The sequence below is a fragment of the Entelurus aequoreus genome, linkage group LG01 (genome assembly GCF_033978785.1).
Source record: "Entelurus aequoreus isolate RoL-2023_Sb linkage group LG01, RoL_Eaeq_v1.1, whole genome shotgun sequence".
NCBI lineage: Eukaryota > Metazoa > Chordata > Actinopteri > Syngnathiformes > Syngnathidae > Entelurus > Entelurus aequoreus.
In genome coordinates this window covers 70,926,017-70,939,142 of record NC_084731.1, presented here as the reverse complement: position 1 = coordinate 70,939,142, position 13,126 = coordinate 70,926,017, and the positions used below count along the sequence as shown (strand labels likewise).

Sequence of the window (13,126 nt, the reverse complement as noted above, 5' to 3'; positions counted from 1 at the left end):
CAATATCATTATCAATATAAATGTAATTATTATTACCAATAATATTTATGTTATTGTGTTCCTTCAGATGAAAATATTGTAATGCTTTTTTTTTTTTTTTTTGGTAGATTTTTTTGTTTTGTTTTGTTTGGAAAAAAAATTATAAAATGTAATAGATATAACATTATTATTATTATTATTATTATTATTATTATTATTATTATTATTATTATTATTATTATTATTATTATTAATATCAATATAAATGTAATTATTATTACCAATAATAATAATATTATTATTTGTGTTCCTTCAGAAGACAATATTGTATTGCTATTTTGTTTATTTTGTGTAGATTTTTTTGGTTTGTTGTGTTTGAAATAAATTCAAGAAAGAAAATTAATATGAAATGATTATTTTTAATAGATCATTAATAATAATACAATTAAAAGGCTTGCATGATTGGAAGGAACAAAACCTTTGGAAATAACAAATCCAAAGTCTGTGAAAACACAAACAAAACTTCATTCCTGGCAGAGGTCAGAAAACGTTTGGTGGAAAAAAATGTTTTTTTTCTAAACATGTGACCTTGGAGGCGTGTCATTCAGCCAATATCTGGAAGAGATCAATACCTTTGGAACAGGCCACATTTAGCCGTGTCACCTGTAATATGTGTGTGTGTGTGTGTGTGTGTGTGTGTGTGTGTGTGTGTGTGTGTGTGTGTGTGTGTGTGTGTGTGTGTGTGTGTGTGTGTGTGTGTGTGTGTGTGTGTGTGTGCGTGTGTGTGTGTGTGTGTGCGTGAAGTCAAACACACACACACACACACACACACACACACACACACACACACACACACACACACACACACACACTCTTGTATTCATTACCTTCTTGAGACCTGAGAAAAATGCCTCCCTCTTTAGGACCAGCCTTTCTAGATATATAAAGAAGTGTATTTACAACATTAATAATATATACATACTATGTAAATATAAAAAAGCTTGTTGTGAAAAATGAGTTGGAATTTCACAAGAAAAACTTCGTAGTATTATAATAAAAGTCGTAATTTTACTCAACGTAAGTCAAAATTTTACAAGAAAAACTGAACATTTCTGCAATATTATGATAAAAGTTGGAATGTTACTCAATAACAGCCACAATTTTACAAGAAAAGCTTAAAATGTTGGCAATTTTATGAAAAGAGTCGTAATTTTACTCGACAAAAGTCATAATTTTGCAAGAAAACTTTAAAATGTTGGCAATATTATAATAATCATCAGAAATTTACTTGGCAAAATTATGACAAAAGTCATCATTTTAACTCAAAAAATGTCACTGTTTTACAAGAACAACAAAAAAAATGGCAATATTGTGATAAAACTCAGAATTTTTTATGATAAATGTCATCATTTTGCATTAAAAAGTACTACTTTTACATAAAAAAGTAATAATTTTACGAGAAAATATTGCAACATTACAGAAACGGAAAGAATATGAGAAATTGTTGCCAATTTTATAAGAAAAACACATTGTGAAAAAAATACTGTTAATTTATTTATTTTTTTGAATTTTTTGTTTTTTCATCTTCATTATTTACTTCAAGTTATTACAGTATGTCTCTATATACGTATTTATTTTATTTCTTAAATTAATTTAGGCCAAAGGGGGCGCATTTCAATTCCTTACACACACTTGTTATTTCATATGTTGGCCAGAGGGGGAGCACTTTCACAGTCAATTTGAAAAATCCCTCCTTTTTGGGACCACCCTCATTTTGACCAGCAGGGGTGCAAATGAGACATTCTCTATTAGATGCAATGTTATTGGGACCATGATTTATGTCATCACTTGTTCACACCTCCTCATATGGAAGATACTTTTCCTTCTTCATGTCTCAAGAAGGGTAGAAACACACACACACACACACACACACAGTCCTGACTTCATCCATTACTCAACTCCACATTTTCTTGTTTTGCGACACCTTCTCCCCCCCAAAAGGTCATTGGAGACGTGAGCGTTGCAGATAGATGGCGTCTGGCCGCGCTAATACCATAAATGTTACAAAGCCTCTCGCTACACAATGCGCCCTAGCCTCTGACCCAGATGAGTTCCGCCCCCTTGTATGCAGGCTTCACTACATATCTTGAAATAATAATTGCACCATGTTCATGTAAAAAGTATACTTCCTGGAAACAAACAGCTCATTAGCATTAAAGCTACATTTGACGAATGCTACATGTTAGCATGCTAAAGTTAGTCGGCAAGCTAACTTAATACACACACCTATACCCCACCCCCCCCATCCAACGCCCTTGACGCGAATCCCTTAGGGGTGATGAACGGCTGGGCAGCGCCTGAAGAGCTGCAGCCTGCCACCATAGCCCCCACTCCCTCCCCTCTGTTGCAAGTCTGGAGATGTATGTTGTAATATGTATTTGTGCTTTGCTATGGAGGTTTTTTCCCACTCCAGACTGGACCCCCTTAGGAGCCCAGTCTAGATTGTGTTTTTTTACTCATCCTCCCCCAGCGTTGACCTTTTTCCCATCTTTTACGGGGCGCCTTGTGGCGACCCATCAGCGTTCCTGTTCTGTAACCCTGCACACTGTTTGTTTGTCTCATCTTGAACGGCTTTGTGCTAAAAACAAAGTTCCCTTGTACTTGTGCAATGACAATAAATACCTACCTACTTGATGCATGCTAATGTTAGCATGCTAACTTTAAAAAAAATATATATTTCAGGTATACATCGCAGAGTAATATATGTTGGAACTTGACACATGCTACAGTTGGCATTTTTAGCATGTTAGCTTTAATTTTGCAGGTGTACAACTCAGCGTCTAATATTTTCTTATTTGACGGGTGCTAGATTTTAGCATGCTAATGGTAGCATGCTAACTTTTTAAACAACATTTTCAAGTATGCATACTTTGGTTCCTAGTGGATGTTATGGTTAACATTTTAACATGCTAACTGTAACATGCTATCTTTTTTTTATTTTGCAATCATACAACTCAGCGTGTAATATTTTGTTACTTGACAAATTCTACATGTAAGCATGCTGACGTTAGTAGGCTAGCTTTTTTTTTTTTTTAGCTAACTTTATAGGTATACACAAGAGTCATACTTTGGAACTTGATGCATGCTTACATTAGCATGCTAACATTGTTAAACATTTTTCAAGGATGCATCAGAGAGTAACATACTTTAGTACTTGGCACAATGCTACAGTTAACATTTTAGCCAATTAACATAAGCATGCTAGCTTTTTTTTTTTACAGCTAATTTTGCAGGTGTATACTCCAGTGTGCATGCTAATATTAGCATGCTAACTTAAAAAAATAATAATTCAGGTATACATCGCAGAGAACTTGACGAATGCTACAGTTGGCATTTTTATTATGTTAGCTTTTTTTATTTATTTTGCACGTGTACAACTCAGCGTCTAATATTTTCTCATTTGACGGGTGCTACATTTTAGCATGCTAATGCTAGCATGCTAACTTTTGAAACAAAATTTTCAAGTATGCAGGGTTTGGTTCTTGGCGGATGCTATAGTTAGCCTTTTAACATGCTAACAATAATATGCTAGCTTTTTAAACATTTTGCAGGTATTCAACTAAGCGTCTAATATTTTGTTACTTGACGAATTCTACATGTAAGCATGCTAATAATAGTAGGCTAGCTTTTTTTTTTAGCTAACTTCATAGGTATACACCAGAGTCATATTTTGGAACTTGATACATGCTAATGTGAGAATGCTAACATTGTTAAACACATTTTTCAAGGATGCATCAGAGAGTAACATACTTTGGTACTTGGCGCATGCTACAGTTAGCATTTTAGCCTATTAACATGAGCATGCTAGCTTTTTTTTTTTTTTTTTTTAGCTAATTTTGCAGGTGTATAGCCCAGTTTCATAAATGTTGGTACTTCACTAATGCTAACTGTAAGCTGGCTCTTGTTAGCATCTTAACACAATGCTGTTAGCATGCTAACTTTTTACACAATTTTTTCAAGTATATATCGGAGAGTAATATATTTTGGTACTTGACACATGCTGCAGTTAGCATTTTTAACATGCTAACATTAGCATGCTAGCTTTTTTTCAAAATAATTTGCAGGTGTACAACTCTGTGTCTAATATTTTGTTATTTGACGAATGCTACCTGTTAGCATGCTAACATTAGTAGTTTTTTTCAGCTATCTTTAGTCATATTTTGGAACTTGATGCATGCTAATATTAGCATGTTATCATTTTAAAAAACATTTTTCAGGTATACATCGAAGAGTAATATATTTTGGTACTTGATACATGCTACAGTTAACATTTTTAGCCTATTAATGCTAGCTTTTTGGGGGCTAATTTTGCATGTGTACATCCAAGTGTCATATATTTTGGTATTTCACTAACGCTAACTGTAAACTGACTATGGTTAGCATGTTAACATCATGCTAATAGCATGCTAGCTTTTTTTTTTTTTTAAGCTAATTTTTGCTTATATTTTTGTTACTTGACACTAATTGGCCAGCATACTAACTATTAGCATTTCAGTCCGACTTTGGCTCTTCAGCATTCACACACAATTTCTACTGAAATTGTATTTTGTAGTCGTTTGAAAAAAAAATCTGTATATTGTACCGAAAAGTACCAAGGTTTTGGCACCCTTGATGTACAGCATGGGTGTCCAAACTACGGGCTAGTTAGCGCCTTCAGTTTGGACCCGCGAGACGTAATCTTGTGGACCTTGTGAGTTAATCATGTCATTCATTTTCTACCGCTCGTCCCTTTCGGGGTAGCGCCTATCCCAATAGATTGCACAGCATTAACTTATATGACCCAATCCAAACAACCTTCCCTAGTCATGGCGCAGAAAAAAAAAATGCAACCAACACAAAAAGTCAACACACATGGTCCCACGTGACACAACCTGCTCACTGAAATTTGTGGATGTTATAAAAAGAAAAAAAAATCCAAACACAACACATAATTCAAAATGACACCCATTTAAATCCACTACAGTACATGATGGGAAAAATTCAAAAGTGCGTGATTGGCACATTTGAGCTGCCTGATATGGGTGATTGATTACAGTACGATATTGGCAAAGGGGTGGAACCTACAGTTGTTGAGGAAGAGGAGCACAGCAAAGCCCAGGGTGGACGTGGCCAGCAGGATCAGGCAGATGTTGCAGGGGATCATGAAGTAGCGCACCACCAGAGATACCTTGTGGTGGTAGCGCCGCTCCCGCTCGGGCATCGTAGGCGACGGATAGCGGCACCCGCCACCCATGGTCCAATCCATGGACCCCCGTCCCCCCAGGGCGGCGGCGGAGGGGACGATGGGGCGCGGCGGGCGTCGCGAGGCGCCCAAGGACCCGCTGGAGAAAATGACGGCGGTTTCGGTGGCAAAGAATGAAGAACGGGTCAAAAAGCGGGTGCTTATTCCGGCTTTTGGCCGCGGGGACTTCCAGCGGGCAAACTTTGGTGCGGGTCCAGGCGACAGGTGGGACGGACAGGGTGGGACATGTTGGACTCCTACGGCCCACCACCTGTCCATACCACCTCCATCCTGCTGATCAATCCTTTATGAGCGTTTCTTGTCGATACTTAGGATGAATACCAAGGCCGGGAGTGGCACCCCCTGTAAAAAGGTCTTTCAGTCAGATATCCACACGGAAAACTCTGGCGGTGACCCTGATTGCCAACGAGGCGGGCGGTCCAGCGATTAAAAAGGTATTTCAGTCAGATATCCACATGGAAAACTCTGCTGGTGACCCTGATTGCCAACGAGGCGGTCGGTCCAGGGATTAAAAAAGTCTTTCAGTCAGATATCCACATGGAAAACTCCCACAGAGAACATGGCGGCGACCCTGATTGCTAACGGAGCGGTCGGTCCAGCGATTAAAAAGGTCTTTCAGTCAGATATCCACATGGAAAACTCTGCTGGTGACCCTGATTGCCAACGAGGCGGTCGGTCCAGGGATTAAAAAGGTCTTTCAGTCAGATATCCACATGGAAAACTCTGCTGGTGACCCTGATTGCCAACTAGGCGGTCGGTCCAGGGATTAAAAAGGTCTTTCAGTCTGATATCCACATGGAAAACTCCCACAGAGAACCTGGTGGTGACCCTGATTGCTAACTAGACGGTCGGTCCAGGGATTCCCTCCATCCAAACTCCAAGGTCTGGGGCTCCCTCCACAAATATTTCCCTTTCCTCTCCCCCAACCAAGTCCTAACTCGACACAGCTGCTTTTTTTTGGTATCCCGTGGACAAGCTGGTCCACATATCCGTCTGGAACCTGGAACCGGCAAACACCTTCTTCGGTCTGAAGAAGAGATGAGGAAAGTTGACCTGACCTGTCAGAGTAGCTCCGAGACCGGGGAAGGTTGACGGGGCTCCACTCGGACTAAAAATCCGCCCTGATTACCGGGAAATAGAAACTCCCTGAGAATCCGGTCCTTAGGGTGGTCTGGTAGAGCGCTTCGTCCGTGGTACATCCTCACATTCAGCGCTTAATCCCCCGGTAGCGGGTTCTTGCAGACGGGTTGCAGACACCCTCAGTCGGTCCACAGATGGCGGAGTGCCAAGTAGGGTTAGGGTTACAATTGTATTTTTTTTTTTAAGCCACTCTGCGGAGTCAATTTTGTTCCGGTGGAAAGACAAGAGCGGCGTGTTGCTGCTTCCACAAACACGCTCCTCCTGAGCGCTCAGTCTGCAGCCGGCAGGACCGTGATAACGAGCGAGCGAGAGAGAGAGAGAGAGAGAGAGAGACAGAGAGGGTGGGGGGCTGTCTTAACAAAAGGCAGGGAAGGGAGGAGGGGTCGCAGGCAAAGAATTAAATAAAAACAAAGCGAGAGAATAGAACGAGTCAAAGGGAGGGCAGCGGTGGAGCGCAGGAACAAAAGACCGGGTCGAGGTCTCTGGGAGATGTCAACCGAGTCCTTGGTCTGTGGGTCCAATCCATGAAGGGAAAACCAGCACAAAAAGCAAACATGTTTCGGACATCCCGTGTCGGCAACAGGCGTGAAAATGAGTCCGAAGTCTGAGCTGTGACCGATCGTCTGTCCACCGGTTAGCATCACAAAAAGATGTTTGACGTAAACCAGAGTCTTCAGTTTGGCCCTTTGCGTCACAAGGTTAAAAAGGTGGGCCTCCAGCGTCATTTTAAATATCTGGTGTCACCACCTTGTGGACAACCTGAGAAAATCCGGCCAATGACCATAAATTGTACTTTGAAGTGTGCGCAACACAGCATTTACTTGCATGACCCAACCCAAACAACCTTTCCCACTCATGGCGCAAATGAACCAACGCAGAAAGTCAACACACATAACGCAACCTTAAAGCAATGTCCAAACACAACACATAATTCAACATTACACTGCAATGCATGGTGGGAAAAACTCTCTCTCCATACTTTGCCATGTATGGTGCATTTTAGCTGCTTGATATTTCTGATTGATTACACAACCTTAATGAGGTCGTCACGGAATCCTTCATATCCAATTATATGAATTATAAATCCATTATATCAATATAAAATATATAAATAAATATGCAACAGACTCCAGTTTAGTTTGTTAAAAACCATATTTTACTTTCAAAACGTGATAATTTCCCATAAATCCAAAAGTAGGATTATTATTCTTTGACTTATGTATTTAAATATAGGAAACGGCTCAGCGTACAGTAAAGTACTTTCAACGCTAATTAGTGCTGTTAACTAAATTGCATCAATAAATTGTTCCGTATCGTTTCTACACTCCGGTGGTTCTTAACTCCTGTTTCAACACCAGGAAGTCTGTGTGAACCACAGCGCTCCTGCTGGCTGGAGTGAGGAAGTGCAATTTCCCCCATGACAATGATCAATATTCGTACTTTAATAGGACTAACGAGAGTGAAAGTACTAGTAGATCACATCCTGAATATTTCAACCTCTTCATCGTCTCTGCCAAACAGATAATGAGGTCATCTTGTGTGTAGCACAGCAGGCATGAAGCATCCATTATTTATCATTCCTCTCATCTTCCTCTCCCTCTTCTCCTGCGCTGCCTCCATCTTCATCGCGTCATCACACACACACACACACACACACACACACACACACACACACACACACACACACACACACACACACACACACACACACACACACACACACACACACACACACACACACACACTCTTGTTTGTTACCTTCTTGAGACCTGAGAAAAATGCCTTCCTCTTTAGGACCACCCTTCCTGAATATATAAAGATGTGTATTTACAACATTAATAATATATACATGCTGTTGTGTGACTATCAGAAACTAATTAGTCACTGAGAGTGGAAAGCAGGGCTCTGTCTGACACACTGGGTCCAAGGATGCAACATGATATCATTACTGCTGTTTTTAGGGTGATTTATTTTCCCTTTGAGTAAAAATGCAATGCATTACATGCAGATGGTTTGTGGTCCCTTTACGGTCCTTTTGCGATCCCTTTGCGGTCAACAGAAGTAATGGCACCCAGGTTCACACTCTCTCCATACAAGCCAAACAATTGACAGACAGGTGCTGGTGTTATATATTCAGGAATCAGCCCCACACACACTCCGCCCACCCACACACACACATGTAGCCACACCCACTATCCCAGGTGACAAGTGAGACACAAATCCCTGCCTCTACACATACTATGCAAGTATAAAAAAAAGCTTGTTGTAAAAAATGAGTTGGAATTTCACAAGAAAAACATAGAAGATGGCAGTATTATAATAAAAGTCGTCATTTTACTCAACGCAAGTCAAAAATGTTACAAGAAAAACTGAACATGTGTGCAGTATTATGATAAAAGTTGGAATGTTACTCAATAACAGTCGCAGTTTTACAAGAAAAGTTCAAAATGTTGGCAATTTTATGACAAGAGTCGTCATTTTACTCGACAAAAGTCACAATTTTGTAAGAAAACTTTAAAAAGTTGGCCATATTATAATAATCATCGGAATTGTACTTAAAAAATGTCACTGTTTTACAAGAACAACAACAAAATTGGCAATAATGTGATAAAAGTCAGCATTTTTCATGTCAAATGTCACCATTTTGCATTAAAAAGTAAAAATATTACATTAAAAAGTAATAATTTTACGAGAAAATATTGCAACATTACAGAAACAGAAAGAATATGAGAAATTGTTGCCAATGTCATAAGAAAAAAGTCAATACATTGTGAGAAAAAGACTACTTTTAGTTAGTTTTTTTATTTTTTATTTATTTTGTGTTTGTAATTGTTTTTTAATCTTCATTATTTACTTCAAGTTATTACAGTATGTCTCTATACACATATTTATTTTATTTTTTTTAATTAATTTTTGGCCAAAGGGGACACCTTTCAATTTCTTACACACACTTGTTATTACATATGTTGACCAGAGGGGGAGCACTTTAAATTTTTAAACACATTCGTTATTTCATATGTTGACCAGAGGGGGAGGACTTTTAAAAGCGACACACAGTCAATTTGAAAAATCCCTTCACAAGGAAAACCTAGAATTTTGGCAGTGTTATAATAAAAGTCGTCATTTTACTCAACGCAAATCAAAATGTTACATGAAAAATTTAACATTTGTGCAATATTATGATAAAAGTTGGTCTGTTACTCAATAACAGTCGCAGTTTTACAAGAAAAGTTCCAAATGTTGGCAATTTTATGACAAGAGTCGTCATTTTATTCGACAAAAGTCACAATTTTATAAGAAAACTTTAAAATGTTGGCAATATTATAATAATCATCGGAATTTTACCCAGCAAAATGACAAAAGTCATAATTTTACTCAAAAAACTTCACTATTTTACAAGAACAACAAAAAAAAATTACAATATTGTGATAAAAGTCAGCATTTTATACATCAAATGTCACCATTTTGCATTAAAAAGTCATAATTTTACATTAAAAAGTAATAATTTTACGAGAAAATATTGCAACATTACAGAAACAGAAAGAATATGAGAAATTGTTGCCAATTTTATAAGAAAAAAGTCAACACATTGTGAGAAAGACTACTTTTATTTTTTATTTTTTTTATTTTGTGTTTGTAATTGTTTTTTAATCTTCATTATTTACTTCAATTTATTACAGTATGTCTCTATATACATATTTATTTTATTTTTTTAATTAATTTTTGCCAAAGGGGGCGCATTTCAATTTCTTACACGCACTTGTTATTTCATATGTTGACCAGAGGGGGGCACTTCAAATTTTTAAACACACTTGTTATTTCATATGTTGACCAGAGGGGGAGCACTTTTAAAAGCGACACACAGTCAATTTGAAAAATCCCTCCTTTTTGGTACCACCCTCATTTTGACCAGCAGGGGTGCAAATGAGACATTCTCTATTAGATGCAATGTTATTGGGACCAGGATTTATGTCATCACTTGTTCACACCTCCTCATATGGAAGATACTTTTCCTTCTTCATGTCTCAAGAAGGGTAAACACACACACACACACACACACACACACACACACACACACACACACACACACACACACACACACACACTAAAGCGTCCATGCAGGTATTTATTCCGTGTATCTGCAATACAATTGATATTTCTGGACTAAAATGTTACAGTACAGTAAGTTCTTAATAATAGCTTTTTGTCACATAGATGATCTTTGACGAGCGCATTTCTGCAGTAAAAACATCTAAGTGCACTCCCAGCAGGCACCAGACGTTGATACAACGTTGATAATACATACATGTCCTTTAAAAGTGACTTTGAAACAAGGTTGCAAAATAGTTGTATTTGTAAATGAAGACAAAATTGATGTCTAACGTTGGATCCACCTTGTTGGTTGGGAAATGACCACATTTCAATGTTAAATCAACGTCAGAACCCAACATTGATTAAACGATGTCAAAAAGCGTGTTGTTTCAATGTTATGTTTGTGTTGTTTCAACGTCAGGACCTAATTCAACAAGTTGTTAAAGTTGTTTCCATGTCTTGTTCCTGCTGGGCTGCTCCTGTCATGGAATAGAAGATCTTTGACATGTTTGTTGCAGTATAGGTCCTTAAAAACACTAAAAATGCTCCTGTTTTTACAGAGGATCTTTGGTTGGTGTTGTTTCAGAAAATTCTCAAAAACAGCAAAGTGGTTCTGAAATATAGAGGATCTTTGACTAACGTTTTGCAGAAGGTCTTCTAAAACAGCAGATCACTCCTGTCATTTGATTAGTGTGGTGTTGTTGTTTTTTACAGTAAGTCCTTAAAAACAGCAGTGTTTCTGTCATTTACAGGATCTTTGATTCACGTTCTAGTAGCAGATTATTAAAAACAGCGACGTGGTCCTGTCATAGAGGATCTTTGGCTCGTGTTGTTGTAAAAGATCCTTAAAAACAGGAGAGTGCTCTTGTTCCATAGAGGATCTTTGAGTCCTGTGTCTCAAGTCAGTCCTTAAAAACAGCTGTGTTCATGTCATATAGAGGATCTTTGACTCGCATTTTCGCAGTCAGTCCTTAAAAACAGCATAGCGCTCCCGTCATCTAGAATAGACGACATTTGACTAGTGAGTTGTTGTTTTTTGGCCAGTAACTCACTCCTTGAAAACTGAAGAGAGCTCCTGTTACATAGAGGATCTTTGAGTCCTCTTTCTGAAGTCGGTCCCTAAAAACAGCAAAATGCTCCTGTCATATAGAGGATCTTTGACAACCATTTTTGTTTTTTGCAGAAGGTCTTATAAAACAGCAGAGCACTCCTGTGGTAGAGGATCTTTGACTAGTGTGGTTATTGTAGATTCCAAGAACAGCAAAGTGCTTCTGTCATATAGAGCAGAGGTTTTAATTAAATCAGCATAAAAAACACAATATATACATTATATATCAATATATATCAATACAGTCTGCAGGGATACAGTCCGTAAGCACACATGATTGTATTTCTTTATGGAAAAAAAAAAAGAAAAAAAAAAAAATCCACCCTCCCCCCCACCCCCCCTCCCCCCGGTCCGTGGGACAAATTTTCAAGCGTTGACCGGTCCCCAGCTACAAAAAGGTTGGGGACCACTGATATAGAGGATATTCGGCTCGTGTTGTTGTTGCTCTTGTTACATAGAGGATCTTTGAGTCCTGTTTCTGAAGTCGGTCCTTAAAAACAGCAGTGTTCATGTCATATAGAGGATCTTTGACTCGCATTTTCGCAGTCAGTCCTTAAAAACAGCATAGCGCTCCCGTCATCTAGAATAGACGATATTTGACTAGTGAGTTGTTGTTTTTTGGCCAGTAACTCACTCCTTGAAAACTGGAGAGTCCTCTTTCTGAAGTCGGTCACTAAAAACAGAAAAATGCTCCTGTCATATAGAGGATCTTTGACAAGCATTTTTTTTTGCAGAAGGTCTTATAAAACAGCAGAGCACTCCCTGTCGTAGAGGATCTTTGACTAGTGTGGTTATAGTAGAGTCCGTGCTTCTGTCAAATAGAGGATCTTTGGCTTTCTTTTTCTTCATCGTCCCGCCGCCCCCCTGCACATCAAAGCCGAGGGGCTTTGATCCATTTTTAATGGCAGCTCTGAACCAAGGAAGTTAACACACACTCACTCTCTCTCTCTCTCTCTCTCTCTCTCTCTCTCTCTCTCTCTCTCTCTCTCTCTCTCTCTCTCTCTCTCTCTCTCTAAACCCCTTTGAAATTGCAAATTGCATTAAAGGAGGAAAAACCTTGACTGAGACATTTGTGCAGGTCAAGAACTGATGGGTCAGTACCGCCGTGTGTGTGTGTGTGTGTGTGTGTGTGTGTGTGTGTGTGTGTGTGTGTGTGTGTGTGTGTGTGTGTGTGTGTGTGTGTGTGTGTGTGTGTGTGTGTGTGTGTGTGTGTGTGTGTGTGTGTGTGTGAAAAAAGACACTCACAGATGATTCAATTCCTTGCCAGGCATAAAAAAACAAAAAAAAACTGTGATGCGTTCAAGGGCACCATTTTTTCTTGAGGGGGTCATTCGGTTGAGACGTGAAGGTCATGTTGGGCGTAGGTAAGCCCTGCGGGGACCGAGGTCTCAGCGAGCCGTTAATTCTAATCATGGCGAGTCAGGATGCTAACAGCATTAGCCTGCGCGGTGGAGAGTCAGGATGCTAACAGCGTTAGCCCACGCTAAAGGTCAAATGGACATTTC

At 38.9% G+C, this 13,126-nt stretch overlaps 1 protein-coding gene across 10 annotated transcripts in view; it reads right to left on the bottom strand.

Annotated features, from left to right (window-relative positions):
- agrn (agrin) overlaps window positions 1-13,126 on the bottom strand; it is a 595,247-nt gene that overhangs the window by 362,368 nt on the left and 219,753 nt on the right. For 2 of the 10 annotated variants that reach the window (XM_062057541.1, XM_062057546.1), the window contains exon 1: window positions 5,104-6,715. The exons of the other annotated variants lie outside the window; for them this stretch is intronic. In XM_062057541.1, coding sequence (XP_061913525.1) covers window positions 5,104-5,539 — 436 coding nt within the window. In that variant the 5' untranslated portion in view covers window positions 5,540-6,715. Of the gene's footprint in view, window positions 1-5,103; window positions 6,716-13,126 lie in introns of those variants that run through there. 10 annotated transcript variants of the gene reach the window in all.